Below are 13269 nucleotides of genomic sequence, written 5' to 3'. Positions count from 1 at the left end.
GTGGCTGTCGACCCACCGTTATCACCTAATCCCTAACAAAGTGGCGGCAAGGTCAGATATGACAAGCTGCGGAATGATTTAGAGCGAGACAAAAGAAAGTCTTTGTGGGATTGTTAGCCTCATCGATACCACTTAACTAAAAGACGACACACGTGTGATCGTTTGTGTTTGTGCTGCTAAATATGGGAAACATTAAAAAGCATACATACAAAGCAAGACCCAAGGAGTGACATTAATTTATGTATCTTTCACATTTTGTTGTTGTTGCTATTTTTATGCTGCAAATTAAGAAAATTAAACTCCTAAATGGGTTTTGCGGTTGTTAACAAGTGATTTGTCATAAGCCATATATGTCATATGCATAAATAATACATATTATATGTACTAATGGCAATATGCATTACACATTAACCACAAAGTCTTGTAATATTATGTGTTGTTTTGATTAAAATTATAATTTCACCTCATACTATTATGACATTTTATGTAAAGTTACAACTTCTATGTTGTAATACTCATTAAATTCCAACTTTATGTCATTTAATATTATGATTTTTTCTTATATTGTGATATTCCTCATTAGATTCCAACTTCATGTTGTAATGTTGTGATGTTTTTCCATTAAAATTACAACTTTATGTTGTAATATTGTGGTGTTTTTTTATTTAAATTACAATTTTATTCTGTGATGTTGTGATGTTTTCCTATTAAAATTACAACGTTGTTGTAATATTGTGATGTTTTCTTATTATTGTGATGTTTCTCATTACATTACAACTTTGTGTGGTACTTTTATAATGTTTTCTTATTAAAATTACAACTTTATGTTGTAAAATTGTGATTTTTCTCATTAAAATTACAACTTTATGTTGTAATATTGTGATTTTTCTCATTAGAGTACACCTTTACCTCATAACAGTGCAACAAAAATCTTAAAATCTCAGATTACTTTTCTCCCAACAGTGGCTCTAATACTCAATCATAACTCACACACAGCATTTCAGGTCCCAGTTTGTAATAATATAAGACATCTTTCTTAATGTTTCAAGGGCTGCCTTTTCATTTAAATGAGGCTTTTTTGAGAGTCACCTGATTAGTGGTAAGCACACACATTGGCAGCTTTGCAAACTGTTGAACACTGATCAAACACCAAGGGTCTAAAAGAAATATTTAACTCAGCAGCCTTAGCATAATACACGACGGCACTGTGAGCGGAAGCCTATCAGCGGCTCCTGTTGTCTTTTCATATGCAGAGCGGCGCACTGCTATCACAAAAAGGATAAACAAAGGTGGGTAATTATGCCGTGATGAATTGGACCGTTCCACAGCATCCCCAGTACGCTGAATCCATGCATCAAAGTGAGTGGCAAGATTATCAAACGGTTAAACATGCCCAGGCCTTGACCCAGCTGTATGCAGACGCTGCATGTCTTCTGTCCTCTGACATTCTGCAATGGCATCTCAATGAAAAGTAATGTTTCATTTCATTGCTACATGTCCCTCCCTACATTCATTTTTCACAGTCTTGACCTTTGACCTGTTTCCTGTTTCCTGTTGCCTGAATTGAATGATTTCTGAGCTGCATGTCAAATGCACTGAAGGTGTAAACCCCTGCCATCTAAAGTCAAATAGTACCAAAGGGCAAAGTGCAGGAACAGATTTCTAGTATTCGTAGGTGTGTTAGAAAACAATGCAGCTTGAAGTCTACCACAGTTATCTGACACAACAAAACCAGCTAAGACCATCTTTTTTTTTTTTTCATCTTTATCTGCACCATTTGCAAAAAATCAATGTCTCCATGTGGGGAGACGGCTCCTGAAAGTCCCACAGACTCTCTCTGTGTCAAATCCTATCAGACGTTATGCACAACACTTTGCAGCACGGTGGAAGCTGCCAAACTCACTAAATTAAAATATTGATTCAAAGTGAACTCTGGATATTTATCATAAACATGTATTTCATTATCTAATTGGTCTGATAAAATAATAAAATATGAAGTAAACCATTTCAGCAGATGAAATACTTGTTGTATCCAGGTTTACAGTGGATTGAGACAGTTTACACCCCCATGCTAAAGTTGATTTAAAAGAGGAATAAAAAGAAATTAAAAATTATTTTTGGTAAGTTGATCTTAATGCCTTAATTCAAAAAAAATTGGAAAATCCAACCTTTTAAGAACACCAATTTTCTTTGTGAATGAATAATGTATTGCAGATAAATAAATGTTCCTCCTTCAAATGCAGAGGGCATAAATATACATCTCCCTATGTTAAATTCCCATAGAGGCAGGCACATTTTTATTTTTAAAGGTCAGTTATTTCATGGATCAGAATATTATGCATCCTGATAAAGTTCCCTTGGCCTTTGGAATTAAAATACCCCCCTACCCCCCACCCAACATCATCATATACCCTTCACCATACCTAGAGATAGCCATGGTTTTATTTTAGTTAGCTTAATAACTGGTTGGTGTGCATTGAGAGATGATCTCATGGAAAGTTCCCCAATCTCTAGGTAACTTAACATAGGGGGGTGTATACATATGCCCTCTGTATTTTAAGGAATTTATTTATTTACAATACATTAATTATTCACAAAGAAAATAGGTGTCCTTAAAAGGTTGGATTTTCTGAAATTTTTTGAGTTAAGGCATTAAGATAAATTTCCAAAGGCTGTTTTTTTATTCCTCTTTTTAATCAACTTAAGCATGGGGGTGTAAACTTTCCCAAGCCACTGTACACACAATGGTTGAATTATTAAAGATAACTAAGGACTGGTTCAGCATAGGCTTTTCAGCTAATGCAAAATCACTATAGAGAGCTGTGTTTAAAATCCTGCGTATTTATAAAGCAAACACACATGTGATTGGTTTATCGCTTCTTGTAAATTAGAGGAAAATAAAGAGGAAAAAGGCCATTATTGGTGATGAAGTTGGACATGCATTTAAAACGCGAAGGTTATATAGTATATATTTGCTACTTTTTACGTTGGTAGTTGTGGAAAACCAAATGCAAGGCATGTCTTTTAAAACAGACTTTAAGAAACAAAGATTTAATCTGCCACTATGACATTTAGTAGATGTAATAATAATTTATAATAGCTGGATTCTGTGTAGCAAGATGCATTATTAAATCGTGATGGAATATTACAAAACAAAATGTGTTATACTTTGTAAAGCCTCAGGTAGCTGTAGAAAACATATGCAGATTATAACTCTTTTGGGGCAATAGGACAACGTCTAGCAGACAGGGTTTATGCATATTGTCTTACATCAATACTACATATCATTTCCTGTATGTTTGGAGAAAAAGTGACAAAATGAAGTATATTGAAGTAGGCTAATCCAGATGCTAGTATTTTTTACTGCCACAGAATGACCTTCTGCAAAAGACTGTATTACTCTTTACATGGTAAAGTGAATGCGTCATGTATGTGCCTAACAGTATACTGTAGTGAGTACTAGATAGTGTTTCAGGATATAGTTATTAGAAATTTTAAGGTATGATATAGTTTGTCATGTGGTATATCTAGGCAACAGACTGTTGCTTACAGCACTCTGCATAATGGTCTCAAAAAGACACGTTTACAGACTTGTCTGTGGTACAAATACAGATGGAAAACGATCCTCAAAGAAGCCACGAGGGGGCAGCATTGCAACAAAATGTTGTTATGAATGTCTATGTTACAATAAAACAACTCCATAATTAGAATACCGAAAAAATTAAAATGAAAAGATACGTATTTTGTTTTTATTCCATTATATGTTTCCATTTATGTAATGACCACCACATGAAAATATTTAAAAAAAAAAATACGAGGACCCTGCCCTGCCTCCTGTCAGTTGCCTTCTCACCGCTGTTACAACACGGACTTATTTGACGGCGGGACCAACGCAGAACAGCAGCAGCAGCACTATGGCTAAAAGTGATGGATGCGATTACTTTAGAAGAACCAGCCTCTTTTGGATTGTCTCCGTGACTCTGGGGGTTGCATATTTTACTGTAAGTCAATTAAGCTATCCGCAATAACCGAAGTAAAACAGAATACAAGTGTTTGACGTAATTTCTCTGTTCACAATTCTACCGTGTTGTGTTGCGTAAAATGTCCTCCGGGTCGTGTTTTCTTCTGGAAATAAAAAAATACTGAAGTAACTTTCGGGAACAGCGGGGAATATGTGTTAAAAATACATTTTTTTCTTCTTCTGGGCACCCTAATAACTCAGTTGGTAGAGCAGGAGTTTTAAACATTTTCTTCTCCTTGACGCAGCGGGCCCGGGTTCGACTCCGACCGGCGGCCCTTTGCTCCCTGTCGTTCCCCCCTTCTATCCGTTTTCACTTCTTCAGCTGTCCTGTCATTAAAGCACTGAAATGCACCAACAAAAAATCTTTTTTTAATTTTTAAAAAAATATATATTTTTCCTTGTACTGCCAATTAACACTTGATATGTGTAAATATGCTGAGTTGGCGAAGTAGGATTCGAGGTCATTGCCAAGTAAATGTTTAATTGATAACTAGCTAATCTTATCGGGATTCATTCGGTCCTCTGTAAGAGCACACGTAACGCTATGTCAAACTTGTGTCCAAAGTCCGTTGGACAAGTTAGCTAGTTAGCTGTCCCATGTACCAGCTAACGGTAATTCGAGCTGATTTTTTTTCCCCCGATACCGTCCGTTGGTTGTCCTTGTAAAGTAAGCAGTACGTGCCAAACTCCATTTCAAAAAGTGATAACGTTAGCTAGTTCAATGCTCCCTTATTCTCTGGTGAATGGGACAGTAAGCTAACGGAGAGTTAATAGATTTTGGGGTCTCGGCTATAGTTTTTAGCAATATAATATAAGCCGAATTGACCAATAGACAGAAAGTATTATTGTAAAACGAGTTGTTCTCCGCTATACATGGCAGAAATGTACCAACATGTAACCTTTTAAAAGAACGTCGATGTAACCTTCCATAATGGTCACATATCATGGACAAGTACATGTCACGTACACAGTAATGTAGACCGAGACCTTACAGTGGTAAGACAATGCTAAATGTAGGTTTTTTCGGTCTTTAGGTGTGTGTCTGATAACCAACCACAACTGAACTGTAGCCTCTGGGCAGAGGGGCCCCTCCAACAATATCCCATTGTGTTTTCCATGCACCAGTCATAGTCCACATGGACACATACGTGACATGCCACAGGTGGACAGTGGAGGACAATTGCACCATGTCACAATGTATAATGATGTCAATTAGATTTCATTGGGATTTGTAGTGAGTCTATGAATTTTCATACTCGGCTCATGTGTTTTTTTGCAATATATTTATTTGACATCTACTGTAATGTCTTTTTCATGGTTTTCTCTTTGCGGTATAGATGTGTATTTTTGGCAAAAATAAAGTCACACTTTTGGTATGATACATGAATACATGCATATAATGGAAGAAAATGTATAATAACAAGGTGCATTAAAGTTATTTTTGCACTAAATTATCGTGATTGTGTACATTGAGGAAAAAGTGACTGCTTTTGAAAACAATAACTGATCGAATGTTTGAATGGCAAAAAATGGGATGTAGTGTACAAAAAGTAATTTCTCCTTAAACCCTATTCAATTTTTGTAATGTATATTGAATGGTGTTGTCAGGTTAACTGTTTTTTATCAAATATTTTATATAATTGTCTGGACAAACCTGATTCTGACAGTAACAGAAAATATGGAGCCCCAATCAGAGCCTAACACAAAACTAGAGGCTATACCAACACACCCCAAAAAACTAACATGGTGCAGAACTGATTCCCCTCCAGAACTGTGTCAAATTTAATTTCAGTGTCACATCTCTCAATATGGCAGTTATAGTAATGATTGCAACAAAGAGCCATTCATAGTGCCATTCTATAAACAGGAAACCTAATATCATACAGTTGGATAGTGCCACTGTATATCACTGCCTAACCCATGATAGTTGGTGTCTGGACTTTCCGGTAAATGGACCAGAACACCGAGGGACCACAGAGTCAACGTTCACAGGGAGAACCAGTCCTGCTTCTTTTTTACCAACACAAACAGTCCTTTTGACTTAAAAGGCATGTTTAAGGATCCCTTTTAATTCTGAGTAATGTGTTTTGGGCTAAGACATTATGAAAAGATCTTGTGTCAGAGTACTATAGAAGTTAAAGTTGGGTCATACCATCTTAAATCAGATATTTTTTACCAGTAACTTCATGTTACATGAAACCAAAAGAGAAATTCTGCAAAATACTTTTGCTGCATTGTGAGGATTGCTGAGTTTTTTGGGGGAATTCTGTTACTGTCAACCCTAACATCTTAGAAGTGGCACAGGCATGTTTTCATGGGGTGCAAAATGGATAGTTTTGGGGCCCCGGGCAGTCCCCATAAGTACGTTCACATGGACGTTTCCACACTTGCAGGTTAAAATACAGTATGCCTGATTATGTGCCAAATTTCTCGGGTTCTGACATGAACAGAATCCGATATAAGACAATTATGGCAAGCCGAGGTTGACATTTGCGGCCATTTTGGGATGCCAAAATGAATCTGTCGATTAGTTGGGGGTCAAACCTATGACAAATTTCCCAGTGGCAAACTATGCGAAAAACATTCAGCTAAATATATTTACAGAAGTGAGTTTTTTGGTCTCAAACAGCATAAACATGAACTAAATCTAAACCATCTGATTGGACCCAGTATGCATCGAAAAGACTGATTTTAAAAATAAATGAATATACAGTAACTCTCAGCGGCCACGGGTTTGACTCATGTCACCCCCCCCCACCCTCTTTTCTCTCATATTTAAACTGTCTACAGAAATAGAGACCTAAAACGCCCAAAGACTAGTCGTTAAAAAAACAATATCATACAGCATATGTAGTTTGTATGGCATAATGTGGAACTACTCCATCTGTGTTTTTCAGTGCATCGTGTTTGCGCCAGAAAAAATCCCGTTTGAGTACCTCGGGCTGTTTGGCAGCTTCTGCGGACACCTTGTGGATAACTATGCCGGCATTATGTACACGGGGTAAGTGATCAGAAGGGAACACTGTGCTGTAGTCTTGTTTCCTTAACCCTCATGTTGTCCTCGGCTCAAAATGACCCGTTGTCCTATATCAGTCTTCTTATTAATTACCCAAGACAACATGATTGATTCCACACAACGCTCTTTGGCAAGTACAAATCTCTACTTTCATTCATTTTGGGGCGTCTTACTCAATTTTACAGCATTTGAAATAAAAATTGAAGTGGTTTTGAAATAGTATTGAGTAAAAGTTGACATATTACAGTCTGTGATTATCCATCAACATCCATTCCTTTAATTTGAGTCAAAAATAATTCCTAATTTCTGCTTTTCTAACTCAAACATTTGTTATATTTTCCTATAAATTAGGTTTATTGACCATAAATTCAAAATAAAGTTAATAAATGTTATGTAGTGTTGAAATAGTAGTGACGAACATTGACAAAAAGCATCAAAAGTGTTGAAAAAGAGACAAATACATAAGAAAAAGTTAAAAACATGGATAAAAAGTTTCAATTTTGACGGGAAGACAACTCGAGGGTTAAAGCATAACTCTCGCCAAAATGCAACCTAGGGTGTTTTCGTGGATGTACCAGAGCATAATTAGGACTGTAGCGCAACTTTGAAGGTTTACTGTATTTTTGGTTTCAGTTAAATGGTCTTTTTGGGAGAGCTAGGAGCGCTACTATGATAGCATCAAAATGAACATTTTTAACACACCAAGAAGCCTCGACTCAACATGAGACTTTGCTCCAAGTATCACCAGGGGCTCTACACATGAACTCGGCATGAGAACATTGTTAGCTTCCTTGCAACACCTGATGATGAATACCCGCGCTGGGCCTTGCTCTCTGCGCTCTGCTCTTGCTAGGTGCACAGAGAGCAAATCGCTTACATGTTGTCGGCTTTAGAGTAATTAGGACGTGCAGGGACTTTGAATGACGCCTTCAGCTTTGACGGTTCTCACACGCTCCAATAAATGTGAATCTGAGATTTTGCCTCATTAGAATGAAAGGAAAGCACCAGAGCTGCATCAATGCCAATCAAATGATGTGCAAAGTACCCACACAGGGCTGAAATAATCTGTTTAATCAACTTAGTGCCCCCCCCCCTTCATTTACAGATCGTTCCCAGCACTTCCACTGGTAGAGCACTCCACTAATTAGTCCCATGACTGCTGTAGCACCAGAAGAAAAGATAATGTTTAGTTGTTGTTTCACTCATGGGACACATGACAGCCGTTAAAGGGGTGCTATGCCGTTTGGACCATTTCTTTGGTTTTTTTCTCTGACCCCTCCCCCGGTCAGTCTACCGTTTCCTCTCTCTCTGTTCCTCCGACTACGCTTTCCTAGCTTTCTACTTCTTTTTTTGCTTTCTCAGCCATGAAAGTAATGTGGAAAACTCCATCGCTACCTTGCTGACCATGAACTCCAAAATAAAACAAATGAACTTTTGTTGGCGCGTTTTCCGACGTTTTATTCTGTGCTTTTTCACACTTTTAAAAACTTTTTTACGCTTTTTTTTTTTTAATTCATGGTCAATGAACCGAATTTAAATGACTTTCTACCTTTAATTTTTTTGTTTAAAAAAACAAAAACACAGAAATTATCAAGTATTTTGACTTATAGTTAAGATCACAGGACCATTTCATTTATTTTTTTTATACTATAACATTTAATAAAACACCCAACATTGAATGGAAGTTATTATTCATTTTAACTGCAAGAGTTAAAACATCCATCCATGGTATTTTGGGGCAATTTGGATTAAAGAAACCCATATTTCTGATATAAAAAAGTTTAAAAATGGGTCAAATATGACCCGAGGAAAACACAAGGTTAAGGTAAATTAAGCTAAAAAACAACCCTCTATAGTTCCCCTTTAAGCCTGAGTTCAGTGTTTGATATTTGTGAAGTGGTGAATCTGTTTCTAGGTCGTGTTAATTCAGCACTGAGTGATGGAAAAAACTACAAATACACAAAAACATGAATTAAGTTCCCTGACAATACATTTAGAAGAAGAAGAAAAAAAAGGCCGGCTGTTATTATTTATGGAGAAACGAGAAATAGATGGATAATAAAATGCCTTTGAAGTATTAGATTATTCGATATTTCTTTCTCTTACAGGTGGTGGGCCGCCTTCGCTATCCATGTTTTTGAAGCTCTTGTTGCGTTGAGGGTGTGCAGGTAAGAAACTAAATGTCCACTAGGTGGTGACGTCACCCCATTTTTACAAATTTGTTTGCCTCAACTTGTATTAGGAAATTGGGCCTCATAAAAAGCTCCATTTTGATTTGATTGACTTTATTGTCCACCTCAAAGGCTCAAACAATACACACCATAGCACAGAAAATACACTATTCACATTCATACAGGGTTTTTACTGCATGGAGGATTTTATTTTTTTTATTTTTTATTTATACTCTTTATTGGGGGAAATTACAGTTTACACTCTGTTTATTATTCTATTACACACTACACACATGCCTAAAACACACACACATGCTCAGGTCCTTTACATGCACTAATAGAGAGATGTCAGAGTGAGGGGGTTGCCAGTGCTGGACCAGCACCCTGAGCGGCCGAGGGGGGTACAGTGCCTTGCTCAAGAGCACCTTGGCAGTGCCCAGGAGGTGAACTGGCATCTCTCCAGCTGCCAGTTTTTGGTCAGAACGGGGACTTGAACCCGCGAGCCTCCGCTTTCCAACCCAACGATCTCCCTAGGGACTGAGCTACTGCCACCCCAACTTTAGTATTGAGAACGATACAATTTGAAATCCTCTCCAAAATATGTTTAAGAGCAGTTTATTTGAATATGACAGCTAACCTCAATTTTATCCCCCGAGTCAGGCTATACCTGACTCTCCTGGGGATTCATTTAAATATTAATATCATTTTTATTTAAACCAAATTTGTTAGAAATAACAGGAAAATGCATAGATTAAATGTTAATGGTTAAATGAGGTAACACAGACTCATTGCCATTACACACAGACTTTCATGCTTACCGCCCTGCGTAGTCACCCCCCAAAGACCGGTTCTGGGCCAGGGAACGCACTTATATATATATATATATATATATATCTCAAACTATGGGCCCTAGTTGAACACTCTAAGTCCAAAGTATGAAGCACATGGCGCAGGTGCGTTCAGGGCGCGTCTAAATCCACTTTTTCTAGTTGGATGGTCGGAAAAAAGGGTCTGTTTGAAAGGGTCTGAGTGTCGTCATTAAGTCATAGGTGTGTTTTGGGCGTAACATGCAATAAACCAATCAGAGGTCTTCACCCATTCCCTTTAACAGTCAGGTTCATTTGTAACTTGGCGTATTGCTATTAGGATGGCAGATTTGCACCCTAATATTTTTATTTTTTACTTTTGCATTTGTGTGTGCTGCTGCGCTATCGACTGGAGACCAGGTTTTTGTTGGTTAATGGCACGATCACTTCCCGCTGCCTCAAGATACAGTAGCAACGCGCCAAAAATGCACCTGAACACACCTCCCTGTAAGACCAGCACGCGCAGGGGCTCAAAGATGGGCACATTTGCTATTTAAATGACGTGGGTGCTGGGCTGTCTTAAAACAACATAGACCCTTGCGTCGCGGGTTTTGTGTCAGGTCTTTGCAACGCGCACCCGGTGCAAGATGGAGCCCTATGTATCAGTTATGGTTCCACGGGTCCTGGAAATCCATGAAAGTTTGTGAAGGCCTTGTAAAGGCCTTAAAAAGAAAATAGACAAATAGACATGGGTCATTGAAAGCGCTAGAATTGATTTTTGTGATTTGATGTTTTACTTATTTATTTTATTTTTTTGGAGGCCACAGTTTCGGAGACAAAAGAAGGGTTTTAAAGAGCATTACAGCGTTTATATTGTTTGCTGGGCTGTGTTAGAGAAGGCAAGAGACCACGCAGTCAGCCGTCACTGTAACAGTGGTCCCACATTCCAGCCTCTCACTCTCATTATGTTGTGTGTGAGCTTCTGTAAAGCCTGCTCATTCTCATTATGAAGATTCTCAGTTATGAACCATGATCCAGGTCTCAGACTACGCCGCATTGGGTCTTTTTTAAATTTGAGGGAAATAAACATCCAGAAGCTGCCTTTTCTTACTTCATGCTTCATTTGAAGTATGCTACTGACAAAAAATAAGACTCTTTGAAACCCAACATATATTACAAGCACCTCAGATAAGCATTTATGACCACTATTCCTCACATTGTATTGAAGTAATGCCATTTGTTTCTCCCCCACTTAGTGGTCAATTTGTCAATATTTGAGGTTTTTAAGGTTTTAGTGGCAAATGATTCTAAATGAAGGGCATTGGGGCTAGAATTTGGACAATGAAGCTGCTTCTAGCTGGACTTTTATTCATTGTTTGTTCCCTGTGTGTGTGTGTGTGTGTGTGTGTGTGTGTGTGTGTGTGTGTCCCACAGTAACAAAGGCATCAGCAGCCCGGCTGCTCGCTGCCTGTGGTTCGTCCAGACCTTTCTGTTCGGCTTCGCCTCCCTCGGCTTGCTCCTCAAGTACGACCCCGAGCGTCCCAAACAGCCCTGACGAAGCCCACGCAACAACACCGCGTAAACCCAATCCAGGAAAATCAATCGCTTCCTGTGCGCCTCTTCTTCTTCTTCCACTGTCTTTGGGATATGGGATCCCGCTGAGGGTGCAAGTGGAGCAAGACATCTGAGCCTTTTTCTTTTCTACTGTTTCTTTTATCATTCAAGTTTGGAGGTGAAGACATATCTTTGATAGACACACTACTTTAGTTTTTCCTACTAAGTTTACACTACTTTCTGTTTCCTATGAAACGGTACATTTCATTCCATAGATTTTTATAGATAAACTATAACATTAATCCATTATTTAAGCACCAGAGTTCTCAGAATCAATCTGCCGAGGGCTGAATCTTTAGTGCAATAAAAGGGGACTCTTTTGAAATGATTTTGTACTCTGATGATGTTTCCGTGCAGCCTGGGTGATGACCGCGTTATGGATATTGTCTCAGCTGCTGTGATGATGACATGTTGGCTGCAGGTGGCACGCTGCCGTCAGCCCCGAAACGTCCCCGGGGTAAACAGAAAGAGAGATGCTGCATGCTTTTTAAAACCACGTTTGCCTTTCACATACTGAAGTGCTTTGAATTCAACTAAATAAACTACAGACTGGAAGTTCTTAATGTTAACGCTGCAAAAATAAAGAGTGGTTTACAAAGTGCAATAAATGTGTTCCGATACATCATTTTTACTCCTCTTAAAATCCTATATTTCAATGAATTTTACTGAAGAATTCACTCAAAACACGTAAAAAAATAGATATATTAGCTCTGGACACAGAGTTCAGCTGAAAATCCCCATTTTCCTAACCTCTTCTTGCACTTTTATCAGATGAACTCAGGTATTCCAATTTATCATATTTAACACTGTATTTTTCATGAAAATATTTGTTCACATCATTTTATATTTTACAAAATTGTTCAAATATTTTTTAATACAATTAAAGTTAAAATCAGTTATTTTTAGTTTGCTAACTATTTGAACTGTTACATTCTTTAGCTACTTTTAAGCATTTATAAATACATTTTTGCTAAGTGTTTAGACTTCTCTGCTCATGGTTGTTAGTTTTAGATGATAATATACTAATGAAAACATCATTATTATTTTATTCAATTTCTGCCAAACCCCTAAATCCTGCACACTGGCCCTTTTAAAACCCTGAGGTCTATGATGTCATCGGTGACAACAAATCACATGTTTTACATCACATTCTCCAGATATATAAAGTATATCTCCACATAAACACAGTGCAGACGCTTACTTTTCAACGAGGTACTTTTCCAGCGATTGTAGGCCTTTTGGAAATATCTTCGTCCACCACAGAATTCCAGCGTCTTTTCCATTAAATCCGAGGGCTGTGACGATACACCAAACTTTGGTTTGATTGGGTTCACGATTTTTGACCCACGATTCGATACAATCGTGTGTGATTGGAACGCCAGTGTCCTTTTGGAGACTTTGCACCATAACTCCAAAACGATAAATCCACAACTGATCGGTTATTTATCCTCTTTTTGCATGAAAACATATCAATTTACTGGATGTAAGTCAGCACCTGACATAGTTACTTCCTGAATTCAGCAGAGTGTGTCGACCAATCAAATGCTGGCTTAATGACCATCTTCTTCTTTGGTGTTTTAAGGCAACGACAACTACAATGGGGCATAGGCTGCCACTTCCCTGACTGTGTAACTGCTGCTA

General features: G+C 38.0%; 1 protein-coding gene across 1 annotated transcript; it reads left to right on the top strand.

Annotated features, from left to right (window-relative positions):
• The first annotated feature begins 3822 nt into the window (after positions 1 to 3822).
• tmem254 (transmembrane protein 254) lies at positions 3823 to 12232 on the top strand. The gene is made up of 4 exons (XM_034898907.1): positions 3823 to 4001; positions 6919 to 7022; positions 9146 to 9205; positions 11449 to 12232. The coding sequence occupies exons 1-4, from the start codon at positions 3915 to 3917 to the stop codon at positions 11567 to 11569; spliced, it is 372 nt and encodes a 123-aa protein (XP_034754798.1). The 5' UTR covers positions 3823 to 3914; the 3' UTR covers positions 11570 to 12232.
• The last annotated feature ends 1037 nt before the right edge of the window (positions 12233 to 13269 follow it).

Source organism: Etheostoma cragini, chromosome 17 (genome assembly GCF_013103735.1).
Source record: "Etheostoma cragini isolate CJK2018 chromosome 17, CSU_Ecrag_1.0, whole genome shotgun sequence".
In the NCBI taxonomy this organism is placed as follows: domain Eukaryota; kingdom Metazoa; phylum Chordata; class Actinopteri; order Perciformes; family Percidae; genus Etheostoma; species Etheostoma cragini.
Note: the sequence above shows the minus strand (reverse complement) of the source record. Positions and strands in the feature narration are given on the sequence as shown.